Source organism: Populus euphratica, unplaced genomic scaffold (assembly GCF_000495115.2).
Source record: "Populus euphratica unplaced genomic scaffold, PopEup_1.0 scaffold9.1, whole genome shotgun sequence".
Lineage (NCBI taxonomy): Eukaryota > Viridiplantae > Streptophyta > Magnoliopsida > Malpighiales > Salicaceae > Populus > Populus euphratica.
This window is the reverse complement of record NW_011499857.1, coordinates 744,886-766,121: the sequence shown is the minus strand read 5'-3', so window position 1 is coordinate 766,121 and position 21,236 is coordinate 744,886. Positions and strand designations below refer to the sequence as shown.

Genomic DNA, 21,236 nt, shown 5'->3' with positions numbered 1-21,236 from the left:
GGAAATTTCTATATTATTAAAAAAAGGATTGCCTCCATTTTACTTTCTTCTTACTTCGTAATAGGGGAACACAGAAACAGAATGCCTTTGCACAAGTCCTTTCCTTGCATTGAGAGCAAGAATAATTGATTTGCTTTGCTTTTGAATCGTGAAGAGTATAATGACTTGCAGACTTCCATTATTTGCTCTTCGTGACCCAGTCAAATGCTTGAAGTTTCAACTTTACAAGCCGCCTTAACGAAGCAAAGTTTCGATTAAACTCAACCACCAAGCTAATCCCATGTGCTAAATTATAACGTGAACACCACATTGAGTCTCAAAGCAGCAGTTGAGACTTCTAAGCATCTCACAACACTTGGGATTTGGAAGATTTGCTGAATTTGGCTGTTTAATATTCTAGAATGCTACTTTGTCAGCAAGCCAGAACTACACATTTCACATGGTGTAATGATGTATTTTGTAAGCTGCTTTATGCTAGCCATTGTTTTTTCAATAACATGTTAGCATCGAACTGAAATGGAGGATCCCACATCGTCAGCAATTTTATCCAATTGTTTTCTAAATTTTGCGGCCAGACATTTAGTTGCAGAACTTCAAATTTCTTAAATTGTTGGGTAAGATTTTCAAGGACATTGGACTTTCAGAAAGAAGGGAAATGGCCTTATTGACGTTTTTCGTGGTTCTTCAACAAAAATCAATTGGAATTAAACGTTTCCATGTTATGGAGCAATTGGACGGGTTGGGGTGGTTTGACTTTGAGCACCGGATTGCTTTCGAAAAAGTTAGCGGGCCAGAGCTCAAATCCACCGCTAAGTATTATCATGCTGGAAAATCTTCTGGTACGGCAAGTGGTGAACTCCCAATGTGCAACACAACACGATATCTTTATTTTCTATCCCCTATTGCAGCATGAACAATAATGGTTGGCCCAGCAAAGTCGTATAACGAACTGCTGTTACGTTCAGGGCAAAAAATTAATATTATTGGCATCGTGCCCAGTAACTTAGACTCCATCTTGCCAGGGTATCATCTCCTCGGCTTTGATCAACAAAATGTCTGGCCATTTTTCAATCTTGTTATATGGGGTAATCCACAGATAATCCTTGGTGAAGGCTCCCCGAGTTTGTGAATAATCATCATCTGATAAGAGGGGGGCCGCAAATGACCCTGGGATTGAACGGTAGCCAATGCAGTTCCCCATATTGGTCCTCTTTTTTGGGTTAACCACTAACAGATCGGCTTGTTCTACTCCAAGCTTAATCCTTGCACCAGGCTCAGTTTTATCTGTTTCACTCACAACCCTCCAGTAACTCTTCCTAGGCGACTGTGATCAGTCACTGGGGTCATTTGCAATTTAGACCTGACGAAGGAGTTTGCATCACCATCCACTCCAAAATCAAGATGGGAAGTAAAGAAGTGATCATGGTGTGCGCCGGTGGTATTTTCTGCCAACAATGTACCATAAGCTTCCTCTTAATTTTATTTGAACTTTATGGGTGTACATTGATCCCCTCGTTTCAAGCAAACCAGTCAGCCCAGAATGTTAGAAAAATCATGAATCATGAGGTCATCGAAGGACACTATTGCCAAGCTGGAGGGATATAAGCTCTGTTTAGAGAGAAAGTTTGCCAAGTCTAGCCCATCTAGAGAAAATGCCATTTTCAAGAGCAACATTTACCAACAGAATCAAATACAACCTTTTCATTTGCAACGATCAACAAAAAAATCGCAAGCATAGGCAACTTTGCTGTTAAGGGTAGCTTGCTGTTAGAGTCAAACCTAGCTTGAATGCAATGCAATTAGTGATGCTGATTTATGACAGTTTGAGAAGTCCATAATAGAATGGCCTCGAATAAACATTAGATAAAGAATCTTCACCATTTAGGAGTTTATTACCGTGACTTCGATAGATCCAGTTTGCTTAAACTCCCAATCATTGATGTAATCGTAGCAGCCAACAGAAGACACCATCCTTCAACCAGGGTCACCTCTGGCCTGACTTCTCTTATCTGCACCACCACCATTCAGTAGACCGATCAAGCAAAATTATGGCAAAAGCCACAGTGAATAAACCAACCAAAAGAAGGAGAAAAAAATTACTAACCACTTTGCCTGGTATAGCAGTCTCCGTATGCCGCCACATTACGTCTCCAGCATACTTATCAGATACGCAAAAGGTGTTACGCATATTTACAACGTTTTCTGGACAGTCCCCGAGTGGTTCAAGAGGCACCGCACATAGACCATACCCATATACTACTCTATATTACCATTCTTCAGTTAGGTCCATATTGCACGAAGACCTCAGATAGGAACCCTTTGAACAGAACTTGACGGAACTATTGCTTTTCAAGATCAAATATCGATGCTAAGCCTAAGGATATAACCAGGCCTGCTCGAGCATCGAAACTCATATGAAAATCCCACTTCGCCAACCTGATAAACAGTGTGGTACTATCAAAACAAAAGGAAATTCTATAATTTTATTAGGAAAACAAAACAATTAACAAAATGGGATGGTTCAACCTTCCAAATATCCATATTCAATTCATATGTAACACGATATTTGATTTGATACTCTTCAAAATACTTCTTAAACATATCCAAAATAATAGAAAGTTATTTAGGATGGATACTTTCAAAATACTTTTATAGGCTTATTTTGTACCTCGTGGATACTTCATTGTACAATTTCTATTAGTCTCTTAAACCTATAAAATAACTTTCATTGCCTTTGGTACTGCATAGTTGATCTATCTTTAAAACCTGTGATCTTCATTTCCTCAAGATCAACGATCACATTAATCCCCCAAACTGGTCTCATGTCCAAATTCACTTTCCCATGTAAATATTTACACGCAACCTCTTCCACCTTGAGCTATATCTTTCTAATTGAATACAAAAATGGTGCAGGGAGGAGAAAAAATATGAGACTCTTGGAGACTGAACCCATGGATGTTAATGAGGACACACTTTGGTACAGCAGTAGATGGAAGGCTCAAAAACTTGACAGAAAATAGTGCCCAGATAAATAAATTCATCCGATTATTGCAGGGGGCCGGTTTGATTGTGGGAACATTCCAAAATGTCTTTGGTGTAAATAAATCAATCAAAAGGCATTGCCTGTGGATGGAAATCGTTGAAAACTGGAATTAATAATTGTCACATTGTTAACAGAATTGAAAATTCCACGAACCGAATGATATAGTTCAAGAATATTTTTGCATTTCAGGCCCCAGATTGGTGACACAAAGCGTATTTTTGTACGAAGAAATCTCAACTATTGATGTGATTTATCATATTATTTTGCTGTTCCGAAAAGGACACGGAATGCAAATTAGATCGGTAACTGACAACTCTCTCACCAAAAAAATAAAAATAAGAAGATTGTCATTCCCAAATCCCAATGAAAGTCGAGGGAAAAAAAAAAGCAAATTCAATCATAAATTTGGTGAAACAATTAAGAAGAAGGATTTTTAGTTTATTTTATGTTTTTCTTGTTTGTTTTTTAAGCAAAAAGAAATCCATTGATTTAGACCAATTATACATACTTTCTTGAGCAATTGGACCAATTGACAGTTGGAGGCGGTTTAACTTTGAGAACCGGATTGCTCTCAAAAAAATTAGCTGGCCGGAGCTCAAACCCACTGCTTACTGTCGGCATCACTGGAAAATCCTCTTGGTATGGCACATGGTGAAATCCCAATGTGTACCACAACACGATGTCCTTATTTTCTATCACCCTATTCCTGCATTAACAAGAAATATTGACCCAACAAAATTTTAACATTTAGCACTGTAATTTTGAGGTTAAGAAGAAACAATCAAGATTATCGGCATCGTACTAATAGCGCGGTAGTACCTGAGACTCCATCTTGCTAGGGTATCATCCCCTCGGCTTTGATCAGCGTAGAGCCCTCCTGCCCATTTTTCAGACTTGTTATATGGTGTAACCCACACATTATAATTGGTGAAGGCTCCTCGAATTTGTGAGTAATCATCGTCTGACAAGACGGGACGAGTAAGAGACCCCGGGATCAAACGGTAGCCAATGGAGTTCCCCATATCGGTCCTCTTGTTTGGATTAACCACTAAGAGGTCAGCTTGCTCTACTCCAAGCCTGATCCTTGCATCAGACTCTGTTTTAGCCGTCTCACTGACAACCCTCCAAAAACTCTTCCTAGGCGACATTTGATCAGCCACGCGGGTCATTTGCAGATTGGACTTGACGAAGGAGTTTGCATCACCGTCCACATCAAGATCAAGGTGGTAAGTAAGGAAATGATCATGGTGTGCACCCACTGTATTCTCTGCTAATAGTGTGCCATAGACTTCTTCCTTTATTTGATCATTGTGGGTATATACTGTCCCCCTCACTTCTAGCAAGCCGGTTAGCCCAACCTGCAAGGAAAATCATGAATTATATTTAACCACATCCCTCCTTAACTTCGCTTGTCATTTCCTCTCAAAAAATAAAACACATCGTTTTTAATTCATGAGTTACCGTGACTTTGATTGAACCACTTTGCTTAAACTCCCAGTCATTGATGTAATCGTAGTTGCCAACGGTAGACACCATCCTTACAACCAGGGTCACCTCAGGCCTCACTTCTCTTATCTGCGCCGCCACCATTCAGTCAAAACGACCAAACAAAATCATGGCAAAAATGAAAAGTCCCAACTAAACAACCCAAGAAACAGGAAAAATGGTTAACCTCTTCGCCTGGTTTAATAGTCTCCGTATGCCTCCACGTTATGTCTCCAGCGTGCTTCTCAAAGATGCAAAAAACATCAGGCATATTCACAGGCATCCCATTTTGGCCAGCAAAGTAAGCGTCCATGAAAACTGCATTTTCAGGGCAGTCACTAAACGGCTCGAGAGGCACTGCACATAGACCATACCCATATTCACCAGCATCAAAAAATGTTCTGTAGTACCATTCTTCAGTTAAGTCCATGTAGGGCACGAACAGCTCAGATACAAACCCTTTATACAGAACTTGACGAAACTTTTGCTTCTGGAGATCATAAATGGATGCCAAGGATATAATTGGGCCTGCTCGAGAGTCGAAACTCAGATGAAAATCCCAATTGGCCCACCTAATACATATATTAATATACTGTCAAAAGTGACGGAGATTTTAATATTGAACCGGTGACGACGAGAGAATGTTTCGTTAATATCCCAATTGGCCCACCATACACACATATTACAATCCTCATTTTTTATCTACACTTTTTTTTATTGTTTTGACGAAACAAGTATTTTGTATTAACATTATAATTTTTTCAATTAAAAAATAAGGTAATTAAAATAAATGTCTGTAGGAATTTCAATAATCCAAATTGATAAAAAAAAAATGTATCCTATTAGTTAAGATCTCATTTTTATTATTTATTTATTTTATTTTATTTTTTATAAAAGCATATTTTTATATTAGAAGCATGTTTGTAGAAATAAAAACTTATCATGATTGAAAAGAGAGTTTTAATAAGAAAATAAAAAATCATGTCTTGATAATTTTTATGTGCTTGTTTGAAAAAATAAATAAAAAATAATTAATTCATGACAATTATATAAAAAACTCATGAATAAAAAAATTATATAATTTATTCTCATTAAATATTCATGTGTAGTATTTATATAAAAAATATTATATTTATATATAATTATCCACAAAATAATTGTAAATGTTATCATAAAAGGATTTTATTTAAAAAGTATAATATAATCATATGATTAAAAAATATTATTATAAATATTAATATAAAAAGAGTTTTATTTTAACATATATAAAAAGAATTCAAAGCAAATGGATAAAGCCCATGTGCTTCTAGGCTTCAAAGGATGGTCCAAGGGTATCCGGATATTCAAAATCAAGGCTGCATATGTTAACTTTGAAAAACGAAAAAAAAAATCTAGGTATGCCTGGTTTTATTTTCCAAAAAAAAAATAAGCGTATATAATATTTGATATATTAAAGCTCTTTTTAAAATAAAGTGTATGAAATATAAAACATATATATAAAAAATTCAATACTCAAGTTGATACGGCACATGTGCTTTTAGGCTTTAAAGGATAATTCAAAGCGTGGATTTGCAAGGTCAAAATTACTGGTATTATTTTTTAGAGGATATCTTTTTTAAGAATTTAAATTTTTTATTAAAAATCAGTTTTTTTTATATTTTCAATCATTTTAATTTGCTGATCTCGAAAATAATTTTTAAAAAGTAAAAAAATATCATTTTAATATATTTTAACACAAAAAAATACTTTGAAAAACAACCACAATCATACTTTAAAAAGATTAAGCTCGTTTGCCTCACCTAAAAAGAAAAAAAACTAGGTACACCTGATTTTATTTTTCCAAAAAAAAAACAAGCATATGATTTGTGATATATTAAAGCTTGTTTTAAACTAAAATGTATGACATATAATATGTAAAGATATACAAAGTTTCATATGCCAAAGGGGACTAGAAAACTAAAGTTTGAATTTTTATATCTTAAAATACAAATTTCAACTTATTTTCACCTATACATATAAAAAAACCATATAAATCTTAATAACCTCATTTTTAATCTTAAAACACCTTTTAATCAATACAAAACTAAAAATCAAATAAAAAAATTACAGACCTCAATCTACTCTTTTTAGCATAGTTAAAAGGCAAAATTATGTTTAGCGAACTCTTACTTTCAATACCAACTCATTAACACTAGAATTATTTTTTTCAATTTGATTAAAAACAACCCTGACAATCTAAAAAAATATAATTTGATTAAAAAAATCAAGATAATATCTTTTTTTTTTTAATTTTAAAGTAATAACGTAATGGATTGATTTGGATCAATCCGAGTTAACATGTTAAATCTGTAACGAAAAATATGAAACTATAATAACCATATTGAAAGTAAATCAAAATAAATTATAAAAGTTTAATTAATTTTCAATCAACTCAATATTAAATAATAAAATTAATAAATTAATAAAAATCTAAAAAATAACTCGAGTTAATATATCAAACATGTGACTCAGGTCATAAGACTAAAATACACACCATATAAATCAAATTGAAATAAATAATGAAAGTCAATTTTCAATTAACTCAATGTTGAAGGAATGAGATTAAAAAAAATTAATTTAAAAAACATAAAAAAAAACAATCTAAGTCAATTTATAAAATTTATGATCTCGATCATGAGACAAAATAACCTCATAAAAAATAAAAATAAAAATAACTTGTTTTTAATCTTAGTTAAATTGCCGAATTTACAACTCTAGTCATTAGATTGAGATGATCTCATACAGAGCAAAACAAAACAAATTACAAAACTTAATTTGTAATTAAACTTAATTTGTAATTAACCTTATCAAATCAAAGGTTAAATGATAAAATTTCTAAAAAACTAAATAAAAATATCAAGTTAACCTAAGTTAACCTGTTAAATATTATTCCTGAGTCATAAGATCATAATAACATAATAAAAAGAAAATTAAAATAAATTATGAAACATGATTACTAATTAATATTAATTAATGAAATTTGAAGGAAAAAATATCAATTACAAAAAGAAAAAAATAAATCAATTTAGTTAATTTGTCAAACTTGTAACTCGGGTCACGAGACGAGAACAATTAAATAAAAAATATTCAATGTTGAAAGAATTATTACTCGGGTTATGAAACCGAGATAGCTCTTATAAAGAAAAAAATGGTATAATCAAGTTTAAAATGTCAAAACTCACAAACATAATCACAAGATCAAAATATCCTAACAAGAAACAAATCAAAGTATATTATGAAACTTAATTTTTAATTGATTCAATATTAAATAATTAAATTAAATTAATAAAAAATAATATAACTCAATTAGTATTAATCCATCAAGTACTATTCTTGTCATAATACCAGAATAATCTAATAGATAGCAAACCAATCATATTATAAAACTTCATTCAGTACAATAATCAATGATAATTTTTTTTTATTTTAAATGAAAGCGAAGTTAATTGGTTTAATTCACAATACTAGTGAGAGCAAAATAATATAAAAAATACCAGCAATGAGAGCAAAATAATATAAAAAATTATTTTTTAATAAAATAATTATTAATTGAAAAAGAAGGTATTATTTTAATAAATATAAAAACGTCTTCTCTTATAGGTTTTATTTTTAATATAAAGTTAAGAGAAAGTATGTGCTCTCTGCCCTAAACTTACCTAATTCTGTGTCCATCAATAGTAAAACTTGGACCGTCAGGTTGAACCATGGTGATCCCCTTTAACTGTGCCAAGAAAGGCGGGCTTTGCTTTGATCCTCTATAGTCAGTCCCCTCTCCCTTTGGTATCGGGACCGTTAATCTGTCTTTAAATCCTATAATCTTCGTCTCTTCAAGATCCACGGTGACAGTAACTCCTTCAACCGGCCTCGTATAAGCATTCACTGTACCATCTAAATAGTAACACATGACTCTGACAATCCTTTTCTTCCTTCTTTCCTCTCCATACCAACCAACAGTAAAACCCCCACAGACAACCTCTTCAATCTTGAGCCCTCTCTTTCTAATGGACTCCAAAAACGGCGCGTATTTGAGCGGCAACGCATTGGCGGCTATCTGCTCTTCAAAAGTGAGCAAAGGGTAGCCATAACCATCATAAAGTTTATCCGAAACAATCTTGTTGACTGTTAAGTCCACAGTGATTTCGTGAGTGGTTTGGTTAATACGTGCAATGACAAAAGCTTGGCGAGGTGGGGTTTTGGCGGTTTGATCTTTTAGCCATGAAAGAACGGTGAGTTTGTTTGGGTCTTCTAGGCCTACGTAGTGAAAGGCTGTGGCGTGGCTCGGTATGGGGTAGGAGCTGTGGACTATGGCTCGTACTTTGGAGAATTCGGCTGGGGTTAGGGAGTCTAGTGGGTGTTGATGTTGGTGAGCAGGGATGATGATCGAGAGAGTAGAGAGGAGAAGGAGAATTAGACTGTTGGGGAGTAAAGCCATAGATCAGAATCGTGAAAAATACATTTGTAAAGTAGTTTTATAACGGAAGTTTGTACAAGAAAATAAATACACCAAAAAGTTGCTTGAAATTGCCACTAATGCCATTGTCCTCGACCGGTGTTAAAAAACAATGCTTTTTTTTTTTTATTTACGTGGGGTGTTCGGGCCAGTTTACACGCACCACGACTAATCCCCACGGTTCACTGAACATCCTGCAAGCCCAGTGAGCAGGTAAGGCATCGCGGGGGTGACAGACGTGCATGGTGAGATTCGAACCCAGGTGCGGATGAAGGGGACAAGCCCCTCCCACCGCTAGGCCAGAACCTCACTTGTTTTTTATTGGACTTGCTTGAAGACTTAAATTTCCATAAATTTTGATTTTTTTTATATGTATATATTTTTAATTGTTTTGATGTAAAATTTTTTTATTATTTTAATATATTTATAAATAAAAAAATATTTTTAAAAAATTGATAACTACTGTACCCTGGTAAAATATACTAACAGCTACAAAATGTTCATTGAACTCCCTCTACTAAGGATAGGGTAACTGTTTTAGTAATTCTGTAAATTACTTAATGTACCCACTAATAAATGGTAGATTCGTCAATATAGAACAATAATTCTCATAATTACGCAACATGTGTGCATTGAACTACATCTTTCAAACAAAAAAAGAGTTATTTTTCACACCATATTTTATATTTTAAAAATGAAACAGTTAAAGTATATATCAATTAAGAATTTTTTAGTGAAAAATAGACATAAAAACCTGTTTAAATTTTTTAAAAAAAAAACCCGATGAATTGAGTCAACAACATAACTATTAAGAATTTGACCCAGAAATAAAATCTGAAATAAACATACCAGTTTCATTCAAGATTATTCAAACACAATTGAAATCTGTACTCTCAAAACCTCCCCTCATTGTATAGGTAAGAGTAAACGATGGCAACGAATCTCAAAAACAAAACGCAACCAAACAAGATATGAACAAATTCATCGAAATGTCAGATTGCACAATCTCAGCCAAATTCTCTTTACTTGGATTAAAAAAATAAAGATATAGACTAAAAAAAATGGAATTTCTATAATTTTTAGCATATTATTTTTCAAAAAATAACACAGTTAAAAAATATTTAAAAAAATAATACAATTTAGAGAATCACAAATACCACATGTGATTCATGAGTCGCTGGTATTATACACTACTCTTTTAAATTGTAAGATAGCCCGACATAATTTGTAATAAGGAAAGGATAAAAGAAAGGGAAGAAAAGAAAGAGATTCTAAAAACAAGTTAAAACTTTGATGACAACATACACACACATATATATAAGATTTTGATAAAATAAATCTAATAATTTTAATAAAAATCACTATAATGAATAAAATTAACCACACAAAATATCTAAAAATATTAAAATTCACTTACCTTTAGGTGACTTTAATCACCATTAATAACTTTTTTATGTGGTTTGATTGTTTTGTTGATATATATATATATATATATATATATATATAACTCAGGTGTTTGGATTAATATATGTGTATCTTAATTAATTTTATAAATTTTAAAGTTAATTATTATATAAATCTCGAGTAATTATGAAAAAATTTAAATTCATAAGTATTAAGAAGTAAATTCAAGATTTAATTGATTGAATTATTCTTTAAAATTATTTATTGAGATACTTTGATGATATAAGTGTTGTTATTAGAGTTTTAATTTTAAGATATTTTTATTGTTTTTTTTTTATGAATTATAGCAAAAAAATAAATAAAAATAAAAACTTATTTGTATGTATATATATTAAGCATGCTAGAGTTTAGAAAGAAAAAAAACCTTAGATAAACGGACTCTGAATAGACAAGATTGGAAACCTCTCTCGCATCTGTCAGAGGTCTACATACTTACTGGTATATCAGTCCGATGTTGGCAATCAATGACGTTTTCGAGGATAGCAAAGTACACCTGATGTCCCATCGTTGGGCCCCCTTAATTTCAATTTTATCGGTAATTTATCATAGCTGACGCATATTTCACATCCCATCAAACTGATGTTGCCCCTTTTTAACATCACCTGATGTTACGTCCATGACGGCGTTACCCCCGTTGATTTTTCCGATGCCAATTATCTGCATCAATGATTGAATCCCCGATGATTTATCTCATATAACAAAGCGATCACATTGTTCCCATGGAAATGAGCACTCATCTAACGAAGCAATGGGGTGAAAGTTGCGCGCAAGCTAGTCTGCATGTCCTACATAAATTAAAAAAAAAAAGGGGTGAAATCTCCAGATCCATATAAAGGGTGTGTTGCTTTACCAAAAATGTTCCTCATGTAATTATATTGAAATGATATTTTCGCCTAGATAAATCAGGTTTTCATGGGTAGATTTTAAAAATACCCTTGATCTTAATTTTGCATCCAAGCTGTTCTTTATATTAATTTTACTATCAAATGTCTAGTCTCAGTTAAAGACTTCCGTTTATTTTAAAAGCTTTCCATCAAAATTGATATTTTTAAATAAGAAAAAACATCATTTTATACCAGATTTAATATTTTTTATCAGAATATAACAAGAGTTTTGTATTGAGAAATCAATAAATAATTTGTCAACAAAATTGATGTTATTTCAATAATTTAATATTATATTTGAGGTCTACCTAGTTCTTATTAATAATTTGGTGGAATGACGGTAAAAAGGATGGTTTAAATATTTACAAGATAATGAAAAATAGGAGTAAAAATAGTAATGGTAACGGTTTTATTGTTGATCATGATGATTATATATAGCAGGTGATAGTGATCACAGTTGAGCGGCGACGAGAGCAAGGTAGTCACGCATCGACAATTAAAATAATTATTTGATAAAATCAAGGATTTAGAATAAATTATTACTTTCATAAGGAAATATTTTTATATATTCAATAAAAAAAAATATTGCATGTTGTCTAATAAATCCAAATTTGACTGTCTAAAAAAATCTCAAACCAATAAAAATTAATATTCAAGTGACCAATATCACCAGGCTAGAAGCTTATCACCAGGCTAGAAATAAGCTTCACAAATCAACGAGTTGCCGTGATTTTCATCGAACCTCATCGCTTAAACTCCCAATCATTAATGTCGTCGTGATCGGCAACAGTTGCACCTTTCTCACCACCAGTCTTACCTCTGGCCTAAAGTCTTCTACTGCGCAAAACCTTCATTAGATACCTAGCAATTTTTAATTTATTTATTTGAAAACCTCATCTAAAATCCACGAACATCTACGCCTGGTATCGCTGTCTCTGTGTGCCGCCACATTATGTCTCCAGTATACCTCTCAAAGATGCAAACAGCTTTACGTATCTCCACAGGTGGGAATCCCATGCATATTGGCCAGCAAAGTGATGAGCGTCTATGAAAATTGCATTTCCTGGGCAGTTCCTAAGTGGCTCAAGCGGCGCTGCAGATTGACCAAACCCATAGTCACCAGCATCTAAATATTTTCTACAGTGCCATTCTTCCTTCATGGCACGAAGAGTTCCGATACAAATCCTTCATACAGAACTCGACGCAACTTTTGCTTTTCATGATCAATTATTGATGCTAAAGATGTTATTGGGCCTGCTCGAGCTTCGAAACTCAGATGAATATCTCCATTGGCCCACCTGATACAATGCGTCAAAACAATGGCAACTCATGAAACTGTGCGAAAACAGGAAAATGATAAGGGGCAGAAAATGACAGGGACAAGGCTCTCCTGCCCAGCTTAGTTGAAAGAGGACTAGGCCCTTTACGAAAAAACCCAATAAAGTACAAAGATTTTCTTTTTAAAGAAAATCTAAAATAGGAAGCTCTATACTAGAAAAAAATAATTAAAAAAAGCTAAATTTGCAAGAAGAATAAAAACATAAAAATAAAGGGATAAATCACAAAGCTAAAAGAATGCATAAGTGAAAAACACCGGGAAATATAAATTTGTATTCGAGAGCAGGTAAAAAAACTTCCATGAATGTATTTTATTATTTATAAAGACTATTAAATTTAATGTATAAGTAAAATTAAAGAAAAAAATTGATTAATTTGATTAAATTTAACTTTAAAGAAAATATTAAATTTAATGTATAACACAAAATTAGCTTTTCGCAAATAACAACATAAGAAAACAAAACTAAAGGCCTATAAATTAGTTTAAAGCCCAGACTAATTTTTTTAAAGAAAAAAAGATAAAAGGCCTATTAATGAACATTGATTAATATGGTCACAACAAGCAAACCCAAAGGCCCAAACGTAAAGGTTAAACTAAAAGAGAAGAGAGGGGGGAGACGCTCATCTGGCCCAAAAGCTTCTAGACCTTCCGGGAAAGTCTAGAACATGAGGGAGACACCTCACCACCTTTGCATGCCCTCTCATTTCATCACCAGAGGGACAGGACTCCCGTCCTTCTGGTCTCTTCTAAATTGTTCCTCCCTTACTTTTCTCCCCCTTTATTTATTAACTGCTTCCCTTTCCCTCTGTAGCCTCTACTACCAATATCAATAGCAACAAACCAGCGTTTCTCTTTTTCCTTGTGACATTCTTGCGCATACATTATTTTTCTATATAGAAAAACTAGTCAGGTTAGCATCTCTCCAACTCATTATCTTGTTTGTATTTGTTTTTCACTTTCCTGCAATCCATGTTTCTTATTTTTATTAGTTTCCTGAAACTGTCATCAAGTAACTAGTGAACGTATGTGCTCTATTAATTTTTGTTTTATTAAATTTAACATGCTGAATCGACCTATGTCCTAGAAGTAAATGGCCACCGGGTTTGGCTTGTTTTTTGTTTATCGTAGCAAATATGACTTCTCGTTAGAATTTATCTGCTCTTAAATCGGTTGGAAGTTTATGCTTTTTCTACAATGAATGTTCAACTATCAAGAGATATTGAAGTTTTTTTAAGTCATTTTATAGATGGGTTTTAGGTGTTTCATCGCTTCATGTCTATTTACTTAATTAAATGAAGAATGCCTTAGAGGTGTTTGTTGAAATACCAAATCCACGCGAACTGTATTTTATCTTTACATGTTTGAAAGCTTGAATTAATTTTTGCAGTTTCAAATTTGAATAGTTCATAAGAACCCACTTGCCAGGAAAGGCTCAATTGTTTTCGGGTTTGCAATTTTACCCTTCAAAAATCAATTGTGCCTTCGTTCTTGATGTCTCTTTAGATGCTAGTTAGTTATTTCCGTTGTTTGTGATTAATATACATTATTTTTATTTGGTGATAGAAATCTGTTATTGGAAATATATATGTATATATATATGCTACCAACTTTGCTTCATTTCGTACGGTATCGTTTTGTTCTACAATGAAAAGGTACATTGTCTGCACTGGCTGTAAAGCATACTCTTACCTTACTAAAGGTTCTCCAGCACGAAATGATTCATTTTAGAACTTTTTTCATGTCTGGTGAGATTGTTTTCTTTATTAATTTGGTTTCAGAGCCTAAATGCCCTCATTATATGTAACTTGAACTGGGATTAGTAGACAATGCTTTTCAAGATACCACCATCTTTTTCATATTGTTAAAATTGGTGGCAAAGATAATGATACTAACGTGAATGATCAAAAAGGGTGTCTGACTCACCTATCTTTCAGAAGAGAGACGAAAAACACAGGAATTCTTTGTGGATGTTTTTGTTGGATTTGATATCATCTTGATTTTGCACAGAAAAATTAAGTCACGGTTAAAGTTACAAGTTCAAAGTTAAGGCATTTTGCCTCGGCATCCTTGTCGTGCACGCTCGCGGGGGCATAGATATGCGTGTGTGCGCGGGAATCTGTTTCAAGTTTTTAGACAAGCAACTTCCTTACTTCTTCGTCAAAATACAGGAATGGAAGAACCAAAATACACTGTGGCATCTGATAGTGAAACCACTGGGGAGGAGAAATCTTCACCGGCTTTTGCAGAAATTGCAATTGGAATTGACATTGGGACTTCGCAGTGCAGTATTGCAGTCTGGAATGGCTCCCAGGTAGAGCTCCTAAAGAACACCAGAAACCAAAAGTTGATGCGATCATATGTTACCTTCAAGGAAGAAGTCCCTTCAGGTGGAGTCAGCAATCAGATATCCCATGAATATGAAATATTATCTGGAGTTGCAATTTTCAACATGAAACGACTGATAGGCAGAGTGGATACTGATCCTGTAGTTCATGCGAGCAAAAGGCTTCCATTTTTGGTTCAGACTTTGGATATTGGTGTTCGCCCATTTATTGCAGCTTTAGTGAACAATGCTTGGAGATCCACCACGCCTGAAGAAGTCCTTGCAATATTTCTGGTTGAACTTCGAGCCATGGCTGAACTTCAGTTGAAGAAGCCCATAAGAAATGTTGTTCTAACCATTCCAGTGTCATTTAGCAGGTTTCAATTGACACGGATTGAACGTGCTTGTGCCATGGCTGGCCTCCACATCCTCCGGTTGATGCCTGAGCCGACGGCTGTGGCATTGTTATATGCACAGCAACAGCAACAGACTGTGCATGAGAATATGGGAAGCGGAAGTGAGAAGAATGCCCTTATATTTAACATGGGTGCTGGTTATTGTGATGTAGCTGTTACTGCCACTGCTGGAGGAGTTTCACAGATTAAGGCTTTAGCAGGAGCTGCTATTGGAGGTGAAGACATGCTACAGAACATGATGCAGTATCTCTTGCCAAACTCAGAGAGCCTTTTCCTGAACCACAAAATCAACGAGATCAAATCGTTGGGGTTGCTTCGAGTAGCAACTGAAGATGCAATCCATCAGCTCTCCTCGCAGAGCAGTGTTCAGGTGGATGTTGACTTGGGAAATGGATCCAAAATATATAAGGTGGTCACTAGGGAGGAATTCGAGCAAGTGAACCTTGAGGTGTTTGAAAAGTGTGAGAGCCTCGTAAGACAGTGCTTGCGTGACTCAAAGGTAGACATAGAGGATTTGACTGATGTTATACTTGTAGGCGGATGTTCATATATCCCAAAGATAAGAAACGTTGTCAAGGCTGTGTGCAAAAGAGAGGAACTTTACAAAGCAATAAATCCATTGGAAGCTGCAGTCTGTGGGGCAGCACTAGAAGGAGCAGTTGCATCAGGAATCACCGACCCCTTTGGAAGTTTGGATCTGTTAACAATCCAAGCTACCCCCCTTGGCATTGGAATTAGAGCAGACGGGAACAGCTTTGTCCCAATCATACCTAGAAATACCACAATGCCAGCAAGGAAGGAGTTGTTATTCACAACCACCCATGATAACCAAACCGAAGCTCTAATCCTTGTCTATGAAGGTGAGGGGACAAAGGTGGAAGAGAATCATCTTCTGGGCTATTTCAAGATCGTGGGAATCCCAGCTGCACCCAAAGGAGTTCCAGAGATAAATGTGTGCATGGACATTGATGCCTCAAATACGCTCAGAGTTTTTGCAGGAGTGGTGATTCCAGGAACTGATCAGCCAATGGCACCGTTTATGGAAGTCAGGATGCCTACAGTTGATGATGGGCATGGCTGGTGTGCTGAAGCCCTGAACCGGTCATATGGGTCGACTCTTGATCTGGTTACCGTGCAGAAGAAGATGTGAAGGCGAGGGTGATATTCTAGATTGCATCAGTTTAGGAAGATAAAAGAGTGTCGAAATGAAAAGTTGTTTACGTTTTACAAGAATGTGAGCTTGCTGTAACGAATAAAATAATACATGTATAGAATTTGACTTTGATGTTATTTAGTTTCACTTCAATCTCTTATAACCATAAATGATTCAGGAACGTTATAGAGATAAAATCTAGCTGCGACATATCGACTCAACGAGTTTGGAAGGGAGACAGATTTGAAGTACAGTTAGAAGTTTCAGTTTGATCATTGTCACCTCGCAGCTTCAATTTTGTGGCTGGGTTCTGGAGGATTTAAATGTTCTGGGCTGTTTCTACATCGCCACTATGCTCTATGCTCTATGAGGGCATAACAGGGATATAAGTGGTCATGGCTGAGTTTTATACCCCAAAAATTGGACAAAGCACAAGAGACCAATACGAGTTGTTCTTATGGGCCTGGTCTCACAAAATTCAAATAATCAGTAAAAAAATAAAATTATTTGCCAGTGGATTGATCGGTAGTAGACCTTTAAATGGAGAGAAACCCCGATCACTAGAAAAGATAGGCAAGCGGAGCAATTCTCTTAATAATTAGAAGAGAGGCAAGAAGTTGGCGTCGAAGGAGCACGATTGTTGGCAGTTACAAGGCAGCATGGAGCATTACAGGGAACGTGGATCGTAAAGGATTATAGATACAAACCACAACGGCGAGGGCAAAACAGTCAAATTTTGTTCCATTTTGTTTAGGACACCTAAATTTGTTAGGCAATGGTTGTAGGCAGTAACATCATAGGCTGATAGTTAGGTTACTCTGTTCCATTTTGTAATTCAATGAGTGTCTGCACTCTCTTAAACAATCCTTTGATATTTAATAATTTTCGCATGAACATCATGGCTGGAGGAAGAGTTAAGGTTATAAGCAAAGAATTTTCAACAATAAACATAAGTTCCCTTGTTAGTATTATTAAAATTACAGTCTTATTCTCATTACTTGCCTGGTGTTTGATTCTGGAATTAGTAGTATAAATATATGTTTTAACTGCAACAAGGCCTAGAAAGTATAGATTAATCGTTTAAAGTGATCATTATTGTTCATAATTAGTCTTCTAACTGGCTGGATAGATTGCAGACTCCAACTTGGTTTGCATACTTTCAGTTCATTTAATTTCATTTATTATAAAAGAAAGGATCAAAAAGATCATTAGAGTAAATAATAGAGCACATTTAGGTGTTACCTCAATCCAAAACAAACAGAGTGAGCTACCGTGCGGACAATTATCCAAATTTTTTTATTTTTGTTATGAAGTCCTTGAGAATCCGAGGCAGGGAAAAAAACACTGAATTACAGATAGCTTTATTTATTTAATACAGTACAAAGAGAAATTAATCTTGAGAATCAGAGGTGCCCTCTCTTTATAATTATCTGGGTAGTTGATATGTCTTATCGTATGCAGTGCAATTCTCTACTCGAACTGGTGCCAAAATCATAACCTGCGGATGGCATCAAATCATGCGCAATACGAGGACTTGAGCGTCCCAAGCACATCTCATGAGGAGGAATGAAGAAATCATGATGGATTGCCGGTTAAAGTTTAATTGTTATTGGAAAGTGCATGTATATTACCCATCTTAATTTATTCTTGTACAAAACAGGTAGTGTTATGCTATCTAATCTGCTGTCGAATTAGCAAAGCCATGCTTATATATAGCAAATGTAATTCATTGCAGATAACTCCTCATTGATTGTTTTCTCATGAGAATTTGTCACATGCAGCAGCTCTTCACATTTGGCAATAAAATTATGATCATTTGAGAAGTGGCAAACATTCAATCATACGAAAGTCAAAAAGTTTGACTGGGCAGTTAAGTTTTGAAATGGTTTGTTTGACCTTCGTCTTCTTCTTCTTCTTGTATAAATGGTTTGTTTGACCTAATTCAAATCCTCTTTTATAAACGTACTGCTTTGACCTTTTACCATAGAAGAATATATATCCTTGCAAGAAAAGAAGCTCATTGCTCTGTAAGTAACAATCCTGCTGAAAAGAAGCTCATTGCTCTGTAAGTAACAATGCTGCTGACATTTGTTTTTGTTAACCTGATAGTTGCTTGACAGGGATTATTGTAGATACCACAAAAAAAAAAAAAGAACTTCGAATTTTGTTTATTAGATTTATATTCTTTCCCAGTATAAAAGATCATAAATATGTGTGTTTTCTATGTTTAGATTAGTCGAATTAATTTAGTGTACCATATCTCATTCTAAATATTTCCTAACTAAAGATTTTTACTTGTGAGAAAGGACATATATTTGTAAGGAAAATAGTGGGAGGGGGCTGCTAACTAAGAGTTTGATAATTAGCTAGGGTTTGAGAGCGGTTGAGGTTTTCGTATTGCTATTTACTAATAATTCATGAGCAATTTCAGTGTGAAATTTTAATTTATTCCCTCTATTTGTTTGCTCTAGTGTGTTTAAGCAGGTGATCAGTAAATCAAGATGCTAACACCTAAAATTGCTATGTGGATCATGGTGCTAACATTGGCTGCAATTCACATCTCGACGGTCTTGGGTGAGAGTAATTCCCCACTAATCCTCGAGCATATATGAGCAAGATTTCTAATCGTGTTAAGAAACAATCGAATCATGCACTTAAAGCCTCTGGATTTGTGACACATTTATCTGCAATTACATCATATCACCGTATTAATTTGCTTCCCGTTGACAATTTTCAGGTGGGGATGCTGGGATTATTTATGGAAGAAATGGAGATAATCTCCCATCCCCTAAACGAGTAATTGATTTTCTCACCGAGGACATGAACTATGCGATTTCATTAGTCCGGGTCTATGATGCCAATACGGAAGTTTTAGAAGCTCTAAGTGGAACCAACTTGGTCGTAACCATCGGGGTTCCAGATGAAGCAATTGCCCATGTAGCTTCTAGCCAGGAAGCAGCAGACAAATGGTTTCGAGACCACGTACTTACTTATGTTCACAAGGGTGTTCGGTTCCGATATATTTGTGTTGGCAATGAGGCAATTCCTGGTGTTGTTCAATCTTTTGTACCACAAGCAATTATTAATCTCTACAATTCAGTAAGGAAGGCAAGCGTAGATTATATCTACGTTACAACTGCAGTCGGGGGTGAAGTTCTGGAATGCTCCTATCCTCCCTCAGCTGGTCAATTCGCGAATAGAGTCGACAAAATTATGAATAACCTCACGAATTATTTGTATAATATAGGGTCTCCATTATTGATCAATTTGTACCCTTACCATGCCCTGGTCTCCGAGCCACAACATATTTCATTAGACTATGCCTTATTTCAGTCCCAAAAGCCAGTGTTTACAGATGGGGATTTAGAGTATTACAATCTTTTTGATGCTATGGTGGATGCATTTGTAGCAGCAATGGTAAGGGTGGTGCAAAAGGAGGATGTCAAACTTGTCGTTGCCGAGACCGGGTGGCCAACTGCAGGTATTGTGTCGTATGCTTGCACCGAGAATGCTCGAATCTACAACCTTAATCTAAGGAAGCATGCAGTTGAAAAGGGATGCACTCCGAGAAAGGCGGACATTAATTTGGAGGTTTACATCTCGGAGATGTTCAATGAGAATCTGCAACCGGACGAGTTTGAGAGAAATCTTGGAACTTTTTATCCCAACCTCACTGAGGTATATCAGTTGTGGCGCTGAGTTCTCAATTTTGAAAACGAAGCAACTTTGTATTGATATTGATTTGTATGAAATAAGAAAAGAACCATTTCTATTCCTTAAGCAATTGCATATTCAATTGCTGTTTTTTCCACACTTTTTAGGTATCAACTAAATGGTGAAAGCGTATATACTGTGGTCCACATAATTTTTTCAGTAAAATATTTAAGCATTGAAAATATATTTTTTAAAAATTAAAAAAGTTGAATAACTCGAGATAATCTCAACCAACTAAAAGTTATTAATAAAATAAAAGAAACAAAAATATTATTCAAGACTGTACAAATTAAAAATATTATAAAATATAAATATTTAATCAATATAAAATATATAAAAAAATTATAAATGAATTATTCTAACTTCATAAAAAATTAAACACATATAATATAATTAAAAAATACTTACTCTTTAAAAACGGCTAAAAAAAGAGAGAGAAGAGGTATTAATTAAAGCATAAATTTAAAATTTATTTTAAAAAAGACATATAAAAAGAGGTATTAATAAAAAATAAAAAAATAAAGAGAACAATAAAAAAACCAATACAATATCAACTTGAATTGAATGGTAAAATTAAAAATAAAAAAGTTATAAAAATAAAAATCAAATTCAAACACTCATACATGATAAAAAAATTGAATATGTAGAATTTTTTTACGTATATTTCTTCATAAATAAATCACAAACCATTATATAAGTAAATGAAAAAAATAGTCATTAATAATAAATAAAAATATAAATAAAAAATTAAAAAATAAATCTAAATTGAAATATTTAATATCACAATGCAGTAATTTACTTGATTGTATTAAATGAATTTGTTTATTAAAATCTATTTATAATAGAAATTAATATATATATATATATGTATAAAATTTATTGAATAAAATAAAAAGAAAAAAACACTATGCAAGAATGCATATACT

At 34.1% G+C, this 21,236-nt stretch overlaps 3 protein-coding genes and 1 pseudogene across 7 annotated transcripts; 2 read left to right on the top strand and 2 right to left on the bottom strand.

The window, feature by feature from the left end:
• Window positions 1-694: 694 nt before the first annotated feature.
• Window positions 695-2,824, bottom strand: LOC105123826 (primary amine oxidase-like; annotated as a pseudogene).
• Window positions 2,825-3,461: 637 nt separating this feature from the next.
• On the bottom strand, window positions 3,462-9,042 carry LOC105123580 (primary amine oxidase-like). 3 transcript variants are annotated; one of them, XM_011023236.1, is made up of 5 exons: window positions 8,224-9,042; window positions 4,716-5,100; window positions 4,505-4,618; window positions 3,863-4,401; window positions 3,462-3,749 (listed from the first exon to the last, which is right to left on the bottom strand). In XM_011023236.1, exons 1-5 carry the CDS (start codon window positions 8,997-8,999, stop codon window positions 3,542-3,544), a joined length of 2,022 nt encoding a protein of 673 aa, XP_011021538.1. In that variant the 5' UTR covers window positions 9,000-9,042; the 3' UTR covers window positions 3,462-3,541. The 3 variants fall into 3 exon arrangements, with proteins under 3 accessions (XP_011021538.1, XP_011021540.1, XP_011021539.1); XM_011023238.1 differs by having other exon boundaries at window positions 4,716-5,056; window positions 8,224-8,318; XM_011023237.1 differs by having other exon boundaries at window positions 3,657-3,752; window positions 3,858-4,401.
• A 4,325-nt stretch (window positions 9,043-13,367) lies between these two features.
• On the top strand, window positions 13,368-16,866 carry LOC105123579 (heat shock 70 kDa protein 8-like). Of its 3 annotated transcripts, none has more exons than XM_011023235.1 (2): window positions 13,368-13,591; window positions 14,867-16,866. In XM_011023235.1, the coding sequence occupies exon 2, from the start codon at window positions 14,875-14,877 to the stop codon at window positions 16,591-16,593; it is 1,719 nt and encodes a 572-aa protein (XP_011021537.1). In that variant the 5' UTR covers window positions 13,368-13,591; window positions 14,867-14,874; the 3' UTR covers window positions 16,594-16,866. The 3 variants fall into 3 exon arrangements, with proteins under 3 accessions (XP_011021537.1, XP_011021536.1, XP_011021535.1); XM_011023234.1 differs by having other exon boundaries at window positions 13,368-13,614; window positions 14,614-16,866; XM_011023233.1 differs by having other exon boundaries at window positions 13,369-13,614; window positions 14,873-16,866.
• A 2,235-nt stretch (window positions 16,867-19,101) lies between these two features.
• Window positions 19,102-20,366, top strand: LOC105123578 (glucan endo-1,3-beta-glucosidase-like). The gene is made up of 3 exons (XM_011023232.1): window positions 19,102-19,170; window positions 19,334-19,536; window positions 19,636-20,366. The coding sequence occupies exons 1-3, from the start codon at window positions 19,119-19,121 to the stop codon at window positions 20,293-20,295; spliced, it is 915 nt and encodes a 304-aa protein (XP_011021534.1). The 5' UTR covers window positions 19,102-19,118; the 3' UTR covers window positions 20,296-20,366.
• The last annotated feature ends 870 nt before the right edge of the window (window positions 20,367-21,236 follow it).

What these genes read in the sequence shown, in the direction of transcription:
- LOC105123580 (XM_011023236.1), bottom strand. Translation starts at nt 8,999, where the DNA reads ATGGCTTTACTCCCCAACAGTCTAATTCTCCTTCTCCTCTCTACTCTC. An exon ending in CTATTAAACCAGGCGAAGAG is followed by an intron (nt 4,619 to 4,715) that starts GTTAACCATTTT and finishes GTGGCGGCGCAG; the next exon opens with ATAAGAGAAGTGAGGCCTGA. An exon ending in CTAGCAAGATGGAGTCTCAG is followed by an intron (nt 3,750 to 3,862) that starts GTACTACCGCGC and finishes TTGTTAATGCAG; the next exon opens with GAATAGGGTGATAGAAAATA.
- LOC105123579 (XM_011023235.1), top strand. Translation starts at nt 14,875, where the DNA reads ATGGAAGAACCAAAATACACTGTGGCATCTGATAGTGAAACCACTGGG.
- LOC105123578 (XM_011023232.1), top strand. Translation starts at nt 19,119, where the DNA reads ATGTGGATCATGGTGCTAACATTGGCTGCAATTCACATCTCGACGGTC. An exon ending in TCACATCTCGACGGTCTTGG is followed by an intron (nt 19,171 to 19,333) that starts GTGAGAGTAATT and finishes GACAATTTTCAG; the next exon opens with GTGGGGATGCTGGGATTATT. An exon ending in ATGAAGCAATTGCCCATGTA is followed by an intron (nt 19,537 to 19,635) that starts GCTTCTAGCCAG and finishes GTTGGCAATGAG; the next exon opens with GCAATTCCTGGTGTTGTTCA.